A 20,347-nucleotide genomic window follows, 5' to 3' on the forward strand; every position below is an offset into this window, starting at 1 on the left:
GATAACAACAAATTTCACAAACAGTAACAAACAATTTAATTCTCTAAAAAGAAACCAAATATTACGTCAGAATTGCCTTTTGGTGCTTTGATTTATGGGCTATTAGTGTACCTCAAACGTCATCAGTGACGAAAATCACTATACTTGTAGATACTTTCTGCAACCCTCCCAATCCCAAGAACAACTGGTAGGAGTACACTGGAGTACTACAGCTATTTGGAAAATCAGCCTCTTATAATGTTTATGAAAGCATTTTAAAAAGAATATGAAACACTCAGGCTTCACTCATGTTTCCTCACTTTCTAGCTGTTCCTGATAAAGAATAAGCAGAAGCCAAGTCACACAACAAGCTTAAGAAAACCATTGAATAACGATTTATTTTATGCATCTGTTCACAGCTAATTGTTGCTATGTGTACTGTCAAAACTGGCTGCAGATGACTAAGACCAGGAGCTGCATATTAAAGGATAGTGAAGGAGATCAAGTATCATGGGGAGGAGGCAGGAGTATGGGGTCGAGAAAATATCAGTCATGATTGATGGCAGCAAGGTGCAGTAGAAACTGTTAAAGTGGCTTACAGACCACCAAACACAACTGGTACTGTAGGGCACAGTAAAAAAAAAACTAAAAGGTGCATGGTGCTTGAGTAATATAAGTGACTTCAAACTACATATAGACTGATGAGCACCAATGCTATTAAGGAAGCATTTATGCAACATGTTGAGGAACCAACTAGGCCACAGACTATTTTGGATCGAAGATTATGCAATGAGAAAGGGCTAATTAATAATCTTGTTGTAAAAGAACCTTGAGGAAACAGTTAGTAGAACATGATAAAGGTTGCTACTTGTACACAATCCATTCCTTATCTGAGGCAAATGCAATACTTGCTAGTGATTGTTTTCATTTGGGAGAACAAAGGTACACGAAGCCAAAAATAAGCTTTTACTTTAAAAGCACAGGAAGGTAGGAATGGGCATTTTTCTTTGTTTATGAATTCCCCCAAAATTGCAGCCCTCTGATCGGACTTCCAGCTCGATGCCATTTTTCACAGTAACTAAATCAACACCTGATTGAATTTGGTTGCCAAGCCACCAATATCTACTAAAAAGAATGGATTTGAGACAAACACGATGAGTTGTTCCATCATGTCTAATTCCTGAAATCGCCAGTTGAATTCCTCTGCCAACTTCCTCAGGTCTGCACAGAGGTTTTCAGGGTGGAACCAGTTTTTTTGGTGTGTTAATTTTTTCCTAGTATTTTCTACAGATTTGGGAAGTGTTGCACCATTTTATATTTTGATTGGGAGGACCACAGACCTAGTTTTAATTAGAGTGTGATCGCAGCACTGATTATATGTGTCAGGTCTCTGTCCTTTTCCTGCAGTTTATTGTTCAGCTCATTCAGTGGTCATAGAATCCCTACAATGTGGAAGTAGGCCATTCGACCCATTGAATTTACAAAGACCCTCTGAAGAGGTACATCCCACCTCTACCCTATCCCTGTAACCCTTCAATTTTTATGGCTAATCTAGCCATGCGCTTCCCTGGACACTATGAGATAACTTAGCATGACCAATCCACTTAACCTGCACATCTTTGGATTGTGGGAGAAAACTGGAGCATCCAGAGGAAACTCCACATAAACAGGTATCCAAGGCTGGATTCGAATCCGGGTCCCTGGCACTGTCAGGCAACAGTCCTAACCACTAGGCCATCCCTAATATCTACAGTTGTGACATAATGTCGATAAGGAATCCAAAGTCAAGAGAACATGCATTGTCTGACAGTTAACTGCACAATTCATTCATTGATTTAAGAACTGTGACAATTTCAGGCATAATATCTGAAAGTCTTTGCAGGTCCTTCCCTCAACTTAACCACCTCATATTACCATGGGGATTAGTGAGACCACCCTGGTAGCATAAGTTTATATCTTTACAAGTAGTGCTGAGGGCTTCTTACATGAATCATGTTTACAATCTTAACAAACTTCATTAAATGAGATTCACAATTGTACTCTTGATGAATTATACAGAAAAGTGGGGAAACAAGGATAATTTCTGCAAAATGCAACAAAGGTCTTATTTACGCAAAGTATTGCTGGTGTACCATCAGTTATGGTAGAAACCAGTCTCTTGAGTGGAATATTTTTCTCAAGCATATATTTTTTGAATTTGTTGTATTATCTTCGCTCTTTATTCCCTCTTTAACAGGCAAAAGGGTGAGAAGAACCTATTTAGTTGTGTCCTTAAAAACCACATGCCCAAAAACAGGCAACTGAGCTGTGTCAGTCATATTAATAGATTAATTGAATGGCAATGAGAAACATCAACAGTCCTTCAGGTCCTGCTGTGGTTGCTGAAAGACATTTTTGGACAAAGATTCCACTTTTCTTCATACTGTGGAAGCCCCAAGTGACTTGCTCAGGATGGTGGTTACTATTTCTTCTTTGTTCTCAAAGTATTGTAATGAAGAGTCTGCAGTCACATTAATTTCTTCTTTAATTGCTTCACCATCTGTCAATGATTTCTTGTATTTTGCCAGAAGATGACAAACGTAAAAGGATGCTTCACAGCAGGACTTATTTTTGTTGCTGGTTTCGAAAAAAATGACTGTTGAGCTTTCAAAACAGCTTTCAGCTCATCAACTTTATCTGGAACATGCTGTTCAAAGAAAAACCATACTTGACTTGACTGTGCGTTGTTATGCGGTGTTGTTCCAAATTCCCTTTCTTACTTATCAATATATTTAGTCATATATAAAGCAATCACACTTTTACAGTGACAAATCGAAATTCAATTTCTCACTTAGTGGGGAGGTTGGACATTTTTGGTTTCTTTTTAGATGGTGCTGGTTTGATCACTCATCACTGATTCACCTTGTAGTTTATAATGTCACTCTGTTGCAGATTGGCCTCTGGATCCACATCTCTGGAATGCTTTTTTAAAATGTATTCACTCACAGAGTATGGGCAGATCTGACAATGCCAGCATTTTTGCCCAGAGAGCAGTTAAGAGTAAACCACATTGTTGTGGATCTGGATTCAAATCTAGGCGAGACAAGGTAAGGACAGTAGATTTCCTTCCCTAATGGTCTTTAGTGAACTAGATGGGTTTTTCCAACAATTGACAATGGATTCATGCTCATCATTAGACTCTCAATGCCAGATTTTTTAAAAATTGAATTCATATTCCACATGACAGGATTTGAACCCAGTCTCCCAGAATAAGAGGTATAGTTAATAAGCAAATGACACCAAACTTGAAGGTGTAGTGGACAGCGAAGATGGTTGCCTTAGAGTACAACAGAACCTTGAACATATCGGGACAATGGGCTGAGGAGTGGCAGATAGAGTTTAATTTAGATAAATGTAAGGTGCTGTATTTTGGAAAGGCAAATCAGGGCAGGACTTATACAGTTAATGGCAAAGTCCTAGAGATCTTGGAATTCAGGTTCATAGTTCCTTGAAAGTGGAGTCACAGGTAGACAAGAAGGCGACATTTGGTTTGTTTGCCTTTATACATTAGTACATTGAATATAGGAGTTGGGAGGTCATGTTGCAGTTGTATAGGATATTGGTTAGGCCACTTTTGGAATGTTGCATGCAATTCTGGTCTCCTGCGACAGGAAGGATGTTGTCAAACTTGAAAGAATTCAGAGAAGATTTACAAGGATTTGCCAGGATTGGATGGTTTGATCTATGGAAGGAGGCTGAATAGTCTAGGGCTTTATACTCTGCAGCAGAGGTGACCTTACAGAAGTTTATAAGATCATGAGGGTAACTAGCTAAACTCTTTTCACAGGGGTTAGGGAGTCCAAAAACAGAGGGCATAGGTTTAAGCTGAGAGGGGAAAAATTTAAAAGGGATCTAAGAGGCAATTTTTTCATGCAGAGGGTGGTGCATGTATGGAATGAGTTGCCAGAAGAAGTGGTGGAGGCTGGTACAATCACAACATTTAAAAGGCATCCGAATGAGTATATGAATAGGAAAGGTTTAGAGGGATATGGGGCAAATGTTGGCAAATGGGTCTAGTTTAATTTAAGGTATCTGATTGGCAAGGGTCTGTTTCCATACTATACAGCACTATGACTATCATTAGCTGAGTTTTTGGATTAAAACACTAGTGATAATACCACTAAACCATAGTCTCCCACACGCTACTGGCTGTTTTCAAATGTGGAGGCACAGGAGCTCATCTCTGTGGTCAGGATTTGAACTTTAAAATTTTTTTCTTTCTCTTACTTGTCAAAGGCAGATGGATGTGATTGTTGAAGGTCTATCATTTTAGCCCTGGGCATCACTGAATGAGTTTTCAGGGAAGTGTCCTAACCCCACCAGTTTTAGTTGTTTTTTTCAAATACACCCCCTCCACTATATCATCAGACATGGATGCTTATTGATGGTTGCAGTATTCAATGTTATTTGCAAATATTCACGTGAAGGAGTCCATGCCTATATAAATGTGATCTGGTCAACATTCAGACTTGGACTGGCAAGTGGTGGTGATTTGGTAGTAATGTCACTAGGCTAATAATAGAGATAGAGAACCCCAGACAGATGGTGAATATGCTTCACCTTTAACTGTCCTCTGGGCAATTAGAGATGGGCAATAACTGCTGCCCTAGCCAGCAATGTCCACATTCCTTGAAAGAATGAAAAAAAAATAACATTCTTTCCTTATAAGTGGCAGGAAATGACCATCTGTCAAAAGAAAGAATCTAACCATCTCCCCTGCAATTTCAGGAGGAGATTCCCATTCCTCTCCAGCAATATCCTGGGTGTTACTATTGACCAGAAATTTAATTGGACTAGCTACATCAATACTGTGGCTACAAGGATAGGAAAAAACAATGGTTTACCTCACCTCCCAATTCCCCAAAGCCTTTTTACCACCTACAAGGCACAAGTCAGGAATGTGATACAAACCTCCCCAATTGCCTGAATGAATGCAGCTCCAAAAACACTCAATAAGTTTGACACCATCCAGGATAAAGCAGTCCATTTGACTGGCACCTCATCCACTACCTTACCTACCAAAGGTGCACAGTCGCTACAGTTTATATCATCTACCAGACGGATGAATTCAACTCATTAAGGCTCATTATTAAACAGCTTCCAAACCCTCAAACTTTACTACAGAGAAGAACAAAGGTTGAAAGTACAAGGGAACACCATTAGTTCTCCTTCAAGTCATCTGTAATTTTCATTTGGAAGTATATCATTATTCCTTCTTTGTCAGTGGACTAAAGTTCTAATTCACCTTAACAGCACTGTGAGCATACCTTTAGCACACAGACCACAGTGGTCCAAGGCAGTGGCCTACCCCTGTTTTCTCAAAAGCAGGTAGGAATAGGTAATTAATGCTGGCGCAGTTCATGATTTCCAGATTTTATCAAAAAATGTAAATAAAGGATTTTGCAATACCCACTCCTTAAACACAGGTCCAAATACTCGAATATGGAACCAGCACAGTGGCACAGTGGTTAGCATTGCTGCCTCACAGCGCCAGAGACCTGGGTTCAATTCCTGCCTCAGGCGACTGACTGTGTGGAGTTTGCACATTCTCCCCGTGCCTGCGTGGGTTTCCTCCGGGTGCTCCGGTTTCCTCCCACAGTCCAAAGATGTGCAGGGCAGGTGAATTGGCCATGCTAAATTGTCTGTAGTGTTAGGTAAGGGGTAGATGTAGGGGTATGGATGGGTTGCGCTTCGGTGGGTCAGTGTGGACTTGTTGGGCCGAAGGGCCTGTTTCCACACTGTAAGTAATCTAATCTAATCTAAAACACTGTTGCGAAAATGATAATTCATCATCCAATAATCCATTTTAATAGAGTTCTCCACAACGCATTAATTTTCCATGGTTGCCCTGTCATCACTTACTCATGTTCTTAATCACACTGGAAATTATTGCTTTCTTAGTCAGTTATTGATAGCCCTGAAACATTAACTCTATTTCTTTCTTTCCAAGTGCTGCATGATCTACTGAGTATTTTTAGTCTTTTCTGTTTTCATTTTAGATTTTCAGCATGGCATTATTTTGCTTTTGTAATCCCATATCATTCTCTAATGATGTACTTAAATTTTTGCAGCTGTGTTTTGTGATTTTTTTTCTGAAATAAGCTCTGTGTGTTGTGTTAAGCATTGGGATGACCAGAAAGACCAGACTTGCTTCCCCTAAACACAGCTTAATAGTTAAGGTTTTTAATCATCTGGTGTTTCACTTGTAATCAAAAGGAGAGGGTAGTTATGCTGCATGATACTGAATTGTAAAGCTCAGAGTCACACTGCCAAATTATCAAAACATGCATTGTATAACTAGACCAACAGACTTATTCATCCAGATATGCTGTAGTTAGCAAGGTATAGCTGCAGATGACTGTTTTCATTCCCACATTTCTTTGCAACTTGGTATTGCCAGCAATTCCATGATCTCCAAGCTAAGATTGGAAATTTAATACAGTAACTCATGAGTGTGAAATTAAACCTTGTTATTTCACTATGCCTAATTAAGTTATACCCTTCAGTATAGTGAACTCGTCCTTCTTTTGGTATAGTGTGCAACACTTCATTGCATTACCTTCACACTGGTTAATGCATACAGTGTAACCTTCTGTCTTAACAACCATGTTGGTGATTGGTAAGATTCAAATATTAAACATGCAACATGATGAATCTTATATACAAATGTTCACGATTTTTCCCTTTTTGAGACATTATGGTGGACATTTGACTAAATTAAAAGAACTTCAGGTAAGCAATCACAAAGGACTCACAAGCTGTATTGTCTTGTAAGTTTCCTTAGGCGTGGAGCTTTTGGCCGTTGTTTCTCCTGAACTCCAGATACTGATATACTGTCTTGAGGTGGCTCTATAGACCTAGCATTGTGAAAAAAGAAAGTCAGCTTTGTAATGTTTACTTTATGAAAAATGGTCAAAAGTAGACATACCCAGTTATGAACATTATCAACATTATGAAATATCCCAAGTCACTTTGCAGGAGCATCCTGAAATAATATACGAAACTGAGCCATGTAAGGTTAGATTTCCCAGACTCTGAGGGCAGCAATGGATATAACCTTTGCTGCTAGTGTGCGGCAGGGTGCAGAGAGAGGTTTGACCTGTGTATACGCACTGTAATTGTCCAGGAAGTTTCAATTTCCAAACAGCTGATTTGCAATGCCTAGGAAAACTATGCAAATAGTTACACTGAGCTGCGCTCGAGATTGGGCTGGATATTCAGTACTCATCCAGACACCTAACCCAAAAATTGACTCTAATCTCCAGCATCTGCAGTACTCACTTTCACCTAAAATTGTTATGTTGCTTACTCTCTGGTGTAATTCGTGATTAATAATGCAACCCTCAGACATACAATCTCAAAGCTCAAACTACTCCTGCACATCCCTGATGCATCCCCAGACTGATCACTCAATCCCACGACTTGACTAATCACCTGACCTGATTACCTATCTCCAGGATACAACTCGGACTCTTGCCGTTTTACCTCCACACCCCAACCGCTCCCCTGACCCTACAACCCAGCCCTTGTTCAGTATTACGCCTCATCCAGATCTGGCTACTCACTTCTTTCCCATCACCCACCTGTTCATTAATCCCACTAAAAGTCACAAGACCTTTAGAAACTTAGTTAAAAGAAACTACTGATTTTGTAATAAAGGCCATGTACCCGATGTGCTGCTTCTTCACCAGTGTTTCTTGTGAATTGCTGGGTTAAAGGCATAAAAAGATCACATTATAATGATCCCTATTATCTGGAGCAACATGCATACCAGAAGCTCGGTCAAAGAGATAGGTTTTAAGGAGTATCTTAGGGAAGGAAAGCAAAATGGAGTCATGTAGATAGAGAATTCCAGAACAAGGGTCCTAACCAACTGAAAGTATGGCCCCCAGTGGTGATATAGTGACAACTAGGAATGCCCAAGAGGCCAGAATTAGTACTCTGCCGATATCTTAGAGGACAGTGGTACAGATGAGACAGTATGTCAATTTTAAATCTCACTTTCTAGATTAAAGAAACTAAATCGAGTTTTTATACCAAAGTCACTCAGCATCAGTTAACAAAGAAAGAAATCAAGTCACAGATGTTTGACATGGAGCTGATATGTAAATATTTATTGCATTTATTTTTCTCTAACATTAAATTTGGAAAAGAACATGACGAGTGGTGAATGATCTAAATTGCTCAATTTTTGTTAAAAACATCTTTTCTTAAGATCTTTTCAGTTTGACTTTTTTAAAAATAGCATCAAAATGATCTAACATATTACAAATAGATCCTCTGTGATTGTGGCCATGGTACATTAGCCCTCCTGATGCTCTCCACAGCACGATAGATTGTAAGTCACGTCTCTCTCTTTTCAATGCCTCGCTTCTATTCAGTTCAATAAGTCTTTCCTTTTTAACTCTATTGCTTGTTGAAGATATTGAAGCTATGGAAATATAGCACTGGCATTGGTGCATCCCTAACACTAGCTTGTCATTACACCCTCCAAACAACATGCCTTGTGGAGATACCAATGGGGCTATCCTTATTTCCATCCAGTTGTTAACATACATAAACCGGCAGAGTGACCCTCCATATGTGAAGTATTGACCACATCTCAGTCCCAAAAAAAAGGCTAATCTTCCATCTCTGCTCCCTTGGAATTAATCAATCACTTCCTCTTGTTCACCATCTCTCACTGAACCAAACAGTTTGTAATCAAGATGCAATGTTAGAATCTGTGCTGTGATTCAGACCCAGTATCCCATCAACCATAAAGACCTCTTACTTGTTCAGAATGTCTTCTCTTTCCCCTTTCCAGATGTTTTAACATCATAATTCTCTATTGCTCCAAATCTCTCTTTGCTGTCTTCCCAATCTAACTCCAACTTGGTCAAACGTCTGCTTACCTTGCTACTCAAAAAGTCATTGCTCACCACCCCAACCTTACTGACATAGACTTTCTGCCTCTTAAAATCCTTCTGAGATGTCTTGTATGACAACTTCCTCTCTCTACTATTCTCCAGGCTGGTCGTTTTCTCTCCATTCTGTATTTTTCTCCCTCACCCTCCATCTTCCCATGAAATATCCATTCCTTTAACTCCAGCTTTTTATATATTTCTCTTTCCTTTTCCCCCTGACCATTTTTGATAGAGGCTATTACCAATTGGATTGTACTTTTGGGAACTGTACCCTATTCCTCTCTAATTGTTATGCACCTCCAAAACCAATCTCTTCAATCTACATGTCCATCATCCTTCTTAGGTTCTCCTTTCAGGTCTCAGCAACCATTACCCTTTCTTCTACTGAAGTGCCTTGACAGTTGCCTGTGAAAAATGCTGAATGAATGCAGGTTGTTGACTATAATCGAAGACTGGAAAACCCATCAACATCGGGGAATTGAATCCAAGAGTTTCTAATCCGCTTATGTCTGTACCATACTGTGTAAAGAATTTGCAAATTGAACAAAGAAATATTTAACAATTTCTTTAATTATGTCAATTTCTTTCCTTTTCTGTCCTCCTCTTCCAAAGGTAATAACTTCTTCTAGAGTATGGTTTCCAAAGGACATTTGTGGACACTTTCTTTACACACGAAGCTATGATGAGCATTTGACTGCAGGTTGTGAAAAGCATGTCAATAGTGCCTGATTTTGGCATCCAGGCACCATGTACATTCCAGTGGGGAACCTTGCATAGCAACAGAGAGCAGGAACCTAAGCTGATTCTTCCCCTTCCAAGTGACAATAATGAACTGTCACACATCAATTCACCACTCAAAATCAACTCAGAAGAGGAACAAACCTGGGGTTATTCAGCTTACACAGCACAACACTATAAGGGGCAATTTCCTATGAGGCTACCAGGACAAAGTGTTTTTAAGTGAAAGAGTCTTAAGCCATTTTGCCAACTCTTACTCTTAATTTAGGCAAATTAATCAACTGAAGGGATTTAGGCTGTTCTTAATGATGTCTGCAGAGGGCAAACTTTACAGTGAAATGTGCATGTGTATAACTAAAAGAAACTGGACTGAATTCAATTGCATCTCCGTAGAGATCCACATAAGTGATGCTCATTTAAAAGAGATAGCAAACATAGAAAATTACTATTTCCAGTACATAAAAATATTTATAACAGAAAGTATAACTTGTATAACTCAATGGTAAAATGGAAAGCATTAAGCTTAATAAACAACTGCAGCCACCTACTTCAATGTGTGAAAGCTGTCAGCCATTCCGTCACCACTGACTGTGAGGGCTGAAGTTTGGCAGAATCATAAAGCATTAGCATTTTAAAAAAAATGCAATGAAGTAATCTAATGGAATGACAATGATATACCTTATGATCATGTATGCATAACAAGCTTAGAGCATGACATTTCTCCCCAAATAGAAAACATCATACTAGAGCATCTATGTAAACACACTGATGTGGTGTAGCATTTCAATTATGGTGAGGTTTTTGTAGATTTTGTTTAACCAATTGCATAGAATATTCCACTTATATTAAAAATTGAGCAGTGTCAATATTCTGAGATTAGATTCTTGGAACTGGGCAACCCGGTTAAGTGGTGAGAATCATCAACGTGAACATAATTTGATAGCCACAGGTACAGGGATGAGTGGGGATCAATTATGGCACATTTCCTCCTCAGCACAGCTCAGTCACTTCTCTTATGTCATTCATACTTTTGCACAGTTACCAGAGTCAAACTCCCACAATCACTGTGACGGCGTTGTCCAGTCCTCAATCCTCTCCTATTCCACATTTCCTCTCACTAACCTTGTGGACTACTTCAATTTGCACTGCCCATTATCAGCTGTCTGGCCACCTAACTTGTACAGACTTTGCCAAGAAGACAAGCCGCACAGTCAATTAAGGAAAAGAAGAAAGAAATGAGAGGAAAGATAGAGAAAAGGACTGAAGAGACAAACAGATAAGGTGAGGAAAAACAGGAAGAAATAGAAAAATACCTGAAGAAACGGTACTAGAGAAAAGAGAGCTGATGGAGTGAAAATCAATGAGGTACAGGTGAAAGGGAGTGCATGCTAGACAGAGTCTGAAAAATATAGGTACATATAGAAAGGAAGATAGATTCAGCAAGGAACAAAACAAATTAACAATCAAAAGATAAAGGAGAGAAAAATAAACTGTAATTAAGAAAGCCAAAGAAAACCAAGAGCAGGGAGAGAGAGAAGAAAAACTAGAAAGAAGGAAAAAAAATAGAGAAAAGGAGAAAGAGAAAATTGAGAGAGAAAAAATAAAACAGAAAGAAAAAAAAAATTTCATGTGGTGTGTGTTTAATGCCTTCCAAAGACTGCACACAAAGGCACTTACAGCAAAGTTGGGGTCATATCATTACCACAAGCCAGTCAGCACACCAAGTAAAACTGCATTTCTCTGAATATCCTCGTTATCATTAAAAAAATCACATACTGTCATTTGCAGTTACAAGTTACGCATGTTATCCAATATACATGGATACAAATAATAATATCATTGATAAAACAGTGTGTAAATTTGAGTCACTTCCATTTCCTCAGTCTCTGCACATGCACACACGGTCTAAATCAAGATGGTGTCCTAATGGAATGTGTGCTCAGTTTGTTAGCTGCTCCTCCTAGGTGCTATTCCATGACTGTCGTTGTTGTCAGTTGGTCTAACTCCCAGTAGCAGTTGATAGTGACAAGATGATTAGTTTCTGTGAAAGCGAAAATGTATATTCATGGCCTATCTGGGATGTGATGTGTCATAAGCAACTCATTACTTTGCTTAGATTACTATTCTTCACAAGCACCTCACTGACTGACGTGGTCCTTAATCTCATTGCTCAGCTGTGACTAGTTGAATCGTTTTTTCTTGCTTTCCTCAGACTAGGTTCAACTTCTTGATGGCTTACATAGGTGTACTTCAGCATTTCTTTTCTCATCTCCTCAGGCATAATGACTCTGTCTTTTGAACGATACCTTTTGGCCTCATCAATGTATGGGCAGGTAATGGCCCAGTGGTATTATTGCCAGACTATTAATCCAGAGACTCAGGCAACATTCTGGGGACCTGGGTTCAAATCCCGCAATGGCGGATGGTGAAATTTGAATTCAATAAAAATCTAGAATTGGGAATCTCATGGTTATCATGAAACCAATGCTGAATGTTAGAAAAACCCACCTGGTTCATTAATGCCTTTTAAGGGAAGGAAATTGAAATGTCCGGCCTAAATGTGACTCCAGACCCAAAGTGATGTGGTTGACTCTCAAATTGCCTTCTGGGCAATTAGGAGTGGGCAATAAATGCAGGTCTAGCTAGTGATGCGCACATCCCATGAATTAATTTTAAAAATTCCCTAAAGTATCTTACAGTGACAGTGATTTGAGCAAGACACTGGCCTTTCACATTCAGTGTCTCTGCTGAGGTGATGCTTTCCAGAGTACTTCAAGCTATTGCTTCCTGATGAGTCTGGGAGATTTCAAATTCTGTCTTGGCCTCCTCAATGTTTTCATCAGCAATGCCAAAATGCTGTTAAGAGCAGCAATGTAAAATTCATTGTCCTTACTTGCATATCATGCCAAGATGACATATCTGCAAATGGTATAACAGAAACAGAAGCAGTTTGAAGAAGATTCTTTGATGTGGTTTGTGGTCAGTCACCAATGTCACTTTGTCTCTCTCAAATAAGTGTTTGTTAAAGTGCTCACAAACAAAGACAACAGCCAAACATTCTTTCTCAATTTCAGCATATTGTCACAGTTTGACATAACATCCAAGATGAAAATGCACCTGGTTGTCCTTGCTGCATTTGAGTTTTCTCACTGGCTTCATCCTTGAAATTTTAGTGCTTCAGCACTGTCACTGTCATCACTAGTTGTTTGATTCTATTGAGAACTGCTTCTTGTTTTGTAACCTAATACCATTGCATATCCTTAGCAGTGAGTTGCTCAGATAGTCACACTCTGATGACAAATTAGGTAAGAACTTTGCTGAACAATCCACAAATTCATCAAATTATTGCATTGTTTTCACATCTATTGATTGGTGCATCTCTGCTACAGATCTCACTTAGTCAGGAACCAGGTGAAGTGCTTTTGCTTGTCAATAGCTTTTGCTTGTCAATAGCTTGTCAGGCATCTTCAATTGCACCTTGCACTGCTGAACATGCTTTTCTTTTGTTAGATGTCCTCTGCAATATTTACATACTGTCCTCTGGTTTTGATCTTTCTGCTGGCTTTTCTGCAAATATTTTGTCCTTGTTCCCAATCTTTTGTTGACATTTAGCTGGAATGTTTCTCAGCATAAAGCAAAGCCTGGAGTCTAACATCTCATCTTCAGACTGGACACTTTACAAACTTCTGGACTTAATATTGAGTTCAACACCTTCAGATTGTGAACCCATTCTCATTCCTTCCCTTTCTTTTAAGCTTTACTTGTCACATGCTACACTCTGTCATCATGTCCTCTCTCCCCTCGTCCCACTCTACTGGGACTGTCTGTTCTGTCCAACTGAAAAAGAAAGATACTATATGCCAGTCTTGGTGGCTTGCATTGATTTCTTATCACAGAGGGAAAGTCAGCTAGATTGCAATTGTGTTGAACACTGAACACTCAATCTCTTAGCCAGATAGAGAATGAATATGTTTCTGTGCAGCACAGTGTGACGTCAATGAAAACCTGCAGCATGTTCAAAGAGCCTCTTGTTGTCCTCTTGCTAAGAACATTAGAAGTAGGTACTCACATACGTTAGCCTCACTCTTCCCTTTAGCTCTGATCTGAACAGATTTTTTTCATAAATAGCATAAGTAGTGTCAGAAGAGTCTCTAAAGTTTTCAAAATCTCTCCTGTCTGGTGTTTCTGCTTCTCAGTGAGATCTGGGATGCAATACAGCTTTTAGCACTCCTGCCTCTGCACTGTTGTAGTGTTGCAACTCATATGCTAAGAGTTTTTAATTAATTCTGTTGTTATTTCATTGTTTTGCCACTGGAGTAGAAATAAAAATCAAATTCTGTCTCATATCTCCTTACAATTTTAAGGGCAGGAGAGAGTGGAAAATGCATATTCATTTTGACTCATCCAGTCATTTGAAGATGTAACCCATTGTTTTAACTTCTCCCTTGATATTTCTTTTAGTAGTTGTCTCTCTTACAGTTCTGAAAATACATACATGCTGCCCTACTCTGACACCATATTTCAAGTAAAGTGTGTTTAATAGTTCCCACAGATTGCATACAAAGGCAATTAAAGCAGAGGTTGAGGTCACAAGACAACAGTGAGCCAGTGCACTAGTGGTACAATTGCAATTTTCAAAATAAAAAGCAATATGATTCTGGCAAACAAAGCAAAGTTAGCTGACAAAAACATTCTACTAGAATTGCGATGCTGACTACTGTGAGGTACTGGAGCATTACATTAAGCAACAGTTGTCAAAGGATCTGCCAGAGTTCCTTAAAAAATATCTTTTGGATGGACAGATATAATTGCAAATCTCACAGCAGATAGATTTGGGTCAAGAGGGAAATTAAGATGTAAGAAGTCAAACATAAATGCAATCCTCCAGGAGTCTGCTGACTTTCAGTAGTAAGACAGATGAGAAGAGTGGGCTGTACAGCCAACCTCCTCTTAAAAGACCTCTTAATAGTTTAATTTAAACACATTAATGGAAATTGCTGCCTAAAATGATACGTGTTCCACCCTTAACACTCATCAGACAAGTTTCCCATGAGTTGGAAAGAAAAGAATCAAACTGTTCTCTGGGCAGGAAGGAGCAGTGTTTCTCCATAGCCCACCAAGCTGCTCTGTCACTCCCACTCATAATCGCACTGTGATCAGATCCAGCTGCCACATGACCCTGTGACCTCCTGCTATTCCCCACAGACCACACTATTATCACCAGCATGCCCATCTTCTCCCTGCTGATTCTTTTTCCATGGTGTCACATACTAGTGTATTCTGAATTTCAACTTAATTTTTATATTTAAAAATGGACCGTGACAAGTGCAGAAAGATGTCTGCCTCAGGAACGCCTAACTTATTTTGTAGGTTGGAACATTCCCTCATCTCAAAAGGGAACAAAAAGACTGATGTCGATTCAATGTCTCTTCCTGAAACAAATTCAAAAGGGTAATTTCACACTGAATGAGCCACTGGAATACAAATACACTGCCTGTTTCAAATGTCAGTGGTGTGAAAGTCTTAGCATAGGATGCTTAAACATCCTCACTACTCCACCATATTTGGAAAACGACACTGGACTTGAAAGGGTCACACGAGGAAAGTCATATTTTCTGATTACCTTTGAGAACAATAAGTGGCTCCATGGAGATAATTCCATTGGAAAGTGATTGAACCGGCTGCTAGTCAACTAATCAAAGGTATGAAGCAGCAATAGCTTGAAAATGGGAGAAGGACTCCCCTCATCCTTTCCTGTCTTTTGAGCTCACCTGAGAAACATGACTGCAAGAAGCCTCACAGCTAACTGACAAAACACACACATTTCTTACATACAAATATACTGATCACAGAAATTAAAAAGTCAATGTAGGTTTTGCCAATGACAGTGACCCTCCCACCATACCCTTACCAGATTTACTGCACACCGCCCTCAATCTTCTTCATGGATGGACTTTCTCAACAATCCACTTTCATAGACAGATCTTTCTTTTCTGCAATCCAGTTCCTCAGCTGCAGTCTTGCATCATAAGCCTACAAGCTCAACCCAGTCAACCAGCCTTCCAGTCTGGCTGAGGCGAGAAAATCATTACAGAAGCTGAAAATCATACCTTGCCATTAAATTTGGCATGATCCGGAGGACACCTCTAATTCTAACTTCCCAGCACACGAAATTCCATTAGCCAACCAGCTGCTAAACACTCTATTGATGCTTGTGCTCGAACAGAGCTGTGAACTAGTTGTTGAAGAGGAAGATAAATAGAAGGACAAATATCTCATCACAATGATGTGTTCTATCAGCCGGAAAATCTTAAAAACAACCCTCACTGATAGGATCCCTAATTAAATGGCACTAAATGCTGAGAAAGGCTGATGAGGGTGGCCTGAAGCTTGCTCTTCCCAAAAAGAGGCTATCATGGCAAAAGTGATCATCGGAATAGCACAACATGGAACTATTCGCCAGATGCTAAAGGAGTCTTTCAATTTTCTGTAGGGCCAACCTGGTACACAGTTTGCTGATTATGAATTATGAATTAAACATATCAGGAACAAAATAGATCTTAAAGCTCCATCTCGAATACTACAGAGCTCAGGTGGCATAGGTCTTGCAGTATTTTGTGCATCTGACAACTCATTACTGAGACAGATGGGAAAGAGGTAAGTAGATATTTTCAGGCTTACTACCATCTGTGTTCTTACAGGCTCAATAAGCTTTGTGCAGTTAGGAAGGAGAGACCCCACCTACAGTGAGACACAACCTGAGTGATTATTTGTTTGGGAAATTTGGAGGAAATGTGTAAATTCGATAAAGAGGGGAAGGGATGCAATTGACTTGCTTTTTTTGGTTACTAGTTTATAAGATTCCTTTTAAAACAGGAGAGTGACATTACAGGTAAACTGCAAGTTCATTGGTTGGTGAAAGCTACTAATTTGACTATATATTATAGGTTACTTTCAGATTAAGGGTAAATAGGCAAACTATTTACAGGCTACAAGCTAAAAGACCAGCTTTTTAAAACCAAATTAAATAGAGATGCTGAGCCAGAGATGCGGACCCTACTTTGGTGCGTAGGGATCACACCCGTGGCAAGCGTTGGTTTCTTGAGGAACATCCGGCTCTAAGTTAACGAGCTGGGAGTCTCAGTTCAAACACACCTTGATGTTGTGCTTCAGCAGGCAGTCACACCCCTTGGATTAACGGCCTTAAATTCAGTCAGTGATCAGGGACAGGAGGTTGTGACTAAGAACGAGACAGATAGAGGGCTCCAGCCCTTGAGCTTGTCGAACAGGTTTGAGATTCTTGCTACCTGTATAAATGAGAGTGGGTGCTGTCAGGAGGATGAGCAAACTGACCATAGCACTGTGGTACAGGGAGCCACTCATGAGAGGGGAGAAAAGAGAAATGTAGTTGTAATAGGGGATAGTATAGTCAGGGGATAAGACAGCCTTCTCTGTAGTCAGGATCAAGAGTTTTGACGGCTGTGTTGTCTGCCTGGTTCTGCAGAATAACTTGAATTTGAAGGACTTGTTGTATGAGAAATGGTTGAGGACTCTGGGTCTTTTCTTGATGGAGTTTAGAAGGACGAGAGGAATCTCATTGAAACTTACAGAATACTGAGAGGCCTACACAGACTGAATATGGAGAGCATGTTTCCACTAACAGGAGAAACGAGGACCTGAGGGCACAGCCTCAGAGTGAAAGGATGGCCCTTTACAACTGAGATGTGGAGGATTTTCTTCAGCCAGAGGGTGGGGAAACCTGTGAAGCTCATTGCTGTAGAAGGCTCTGGAGGCCAAGTCATTGTGGGGGTATTTACGTTTTTGATTGATAAATGGATCATGGGTTACGTGGAGAAGGCAGGAGAATGGGGTTGAGAAATATATCATTAGCTATCAGTGAATCAAATGCATAGCAGACTCGATGGGCCAAATGGCCTAAATCTGCTCCTGTATCTTACATTCTTATGGACTTCATACTCTTTGGCAGAGAGATAATAAAATGATTTCTTTTAAAAAAATGCTGAGGGAAAATATCATCTTAGAAAATGAAAATCCTCCAATTAATGATGACATGCCTTGAAACACTAGACAAAATGAAACACAGATGTCATCTGGACTACTCTGTCTTATGAGAAAAGTTTTCGATGGGAAGATCAGAGAACATGTGCAAAGATATTAGGAAAGACTTTGACTGACCTTACACTGTCCACTGGTGTGTCTGAGGATTTAGTTTGGCTGCTCAGAACTGGCTCTTCTTTTTTAAACTGTTAAAAGGAAAAGCAGCAATGAGAAACAATCAAACGTTCATTTTATTTGGCAGCCATGAATTGGCAGTAGCTGTATTCCTGCTGCTATGCAAATGTTACAAATCTGTGAATTGATTAGTTTGTCTGGAGAACAGCTATACAGCAGAATGGCAATAACCTGCACCAACTAGGCATGTGCATAGAATTGCCAACTCATCATGCATCCAAAACCTCTTTGTATCATGATGAAATGTAGCAGTATGAATCATGCTGCTGGAAAAGTAACCCATTCCTCACCCTTTTTAGTTTTGAAATTTCAAATTTTCATGAAATTATAATTTTAGCTCGAATCATAGAAGTTTATGACAAAGAGGAAGACCGTTTGGTTCATTATATCTGCACTGATTGAAAAAGTACTATCCAGATCCAGATTAAACGATCTGAATCATAAAGGAAATAATAATGACCTTACGCTTCATGTACCTGGCATGTTTTCACCTTTGGCAGTTCAGTTTTAATAACAATGCAGTAGGGAAAACAGATGTGTGCAGAAATATCAGGGAGGAGCTAGAGTAGGCCATTTAGCATATCAAGCCTGTCTCATAATTCAATATGGTCATGTCTGAATCTCTATCTTAATGACATACTCTCACTCACTTCCCATTTCCTTGATACCTTTAATATCTAGAAATCTATTTATAGAACATAGAACATTACAGCGCAGTACAGGCCCTTTGGCCCTCGATGTTGCACCGTCCTATCATACTAATCTGAAGCCCATCCCACCTACACTATTCCATGTACGTCCATTTGCCTGTCCAATGACATTTCTTTCTGTAATATATCCTGACTGAATCACTTTGTGTGATTGAGAATTCCGAAGGGGCATCATCCTTTCACCTTAGCACTAAAAGGTTTATGTGTTCTGGGGCTGTGTCCCCTTGTTCCAGATTTCCAAACAAGGGAACATCATCTTTATATCCAGTTTGTCCAGTTCTTTCAGAATTTCATATGTTTCAAAGAGATCTCCTCTTTTTCTTCTAAGCTTCGGAGAATACAAGCCCAGTCAACCCAATCTCTCCTTATACAATATGGCCAACACTTTTGCGAGAAAAAATGTCATAATGAAGCCGAAGCAATATATTAAATGTTTTCTAGCACATTCCACATAGTAACCAAACTGCAAGTGAAGCAACTGCAGTTATTTCCAAGGTTTCAGCTGGAACATGTTACTGTCACAGTATCTTCACACATCAGTCATCCATCCGCAGATCAAACTTTATCCTCCACGGCCATATGGTCTTCAAAATCAAGAATGACAAAGTTATAAATGACTGGAACGGTGAACTCTGCTGGTATAGAAAATGTCCTCATCTTTTGTTGTTATTTCAGGCACGTATATGGTACATTTGTATTACATCACTCCTAGCCATACAAGTTTTGCATAATTCACTGAAACTAAACTGTGACTTGTAATTATATAGTAGGTTAATGTAATAAGTTGGAGCATTAAGCAACATTTGAAACTGAGCTACATGGGATGGCATTAGGGTTCTTGGACAAAAAGTTATTCAAAGGGTTTCAATGAAGAACTGTATTGTAGTTAAGACACAAACTCCGTTTCTCTGTTCACCACATATTTTGCTGGGTTTGCTGAGTTTCCTCAGCATATTGTTTTTATTTCAGCTCTTCAGCATCAGCAGTATTTTGCCTTTATTTAACTTGGTTAGAGGTAGCTTCTATGTCTTAAAGGAGGTGAAAAAAGATAGAAGAACGGAGAGCTTTGGGGAATGACTCCAAAGCTTAGGACGCAGGCAGCTGGAGGCACAAAGACCACTGATAAAGCAACTAACCTGAAGAATTTTCAATATTACATATTATCATATCATAGAATCCCTACAGTGCAGATAAAAGCCATTTGGCCCATCATATCTGTACCGACCCTCTGAACAGCATCCTGCCCAGATTCACATTCCCCTCCCCCATCCATTACCCTGCATTTACCTGGTTAATCCACCCAGTCTACACATTGCTGGACACTGTGGGGAAATTTAGCATGACAATCCACCTAACCTGCATATCTTGGACTGTGGGAAGAAATCCACATAGACATTGGGAGAATGTGCAAACGCCACTCACACAATTGCCTGAGGGTATAATTGAACTAAGGTCCCTAGGGCTATGAAGAAGCAGTGCTAACCATTGTGCCACCCTGCCACCCATTAGACCTAAACTGATGACCACAGCTATCACCAAGATTTGGGAAAGTCGCAAGGGATTGGAAAACTGCAAATATAAATTCATATTCAAGAAAGGAGCAGAAAATGATGGGCCAGCTACCCTAACATCTGACATTGGGAAAATGTTGGAATCTATTATTTAGTAGTAGAATATTTAGAAAATAATAAACAATCAGGTTGGGTCAAAGTGGTTTTGTAA

The 20,347-nt window shown here is 39.5% G+C and overlaps 1 protein-coding gene across 1 annotated transcript in view; it reads right to left on the reverse strand.

Moving 5' to 3' along the window:
* Positions 1–20,347, reverse strand: part of LOC140480568 (band 4.1-like protein 4B) — a 380,420-nt gene that overhangs the window by 44,343 nt on the left and 315,730 nt on the right. Inside the window, exons 19-20 of the mRNA XM_072575571.1 lie at positions 17,859–17,926; positions 6,774–6,875 (exon numbers count right to left, since the gene is read on the reverse strand). Of these exons, the coding sequence (XP_072431672.1) occupies positions 6,774–6,875; positions 17,859–17,926 (170 nt within the window). The remainder of the gene's footprint in view (positions 1–6,773; positions 6,876–17,858; positions 17,927–20,347) is intronic.

This window comes from Chiloscyllium punctatum, chromosome 8 (assembly GCF_047496795.1).
Source record: "Chiloscyllium punctatum isolate Juve2018m chromosome 8, sChiPun1.3, whole genome shotgun sequence".
NCBI lineage: Eukaryota > Metazoa > Chordata > Chondrichthyes > Orectolobiformes > Hemiscylliidae > Chiloscyllium > Chiloscyllium punctatum.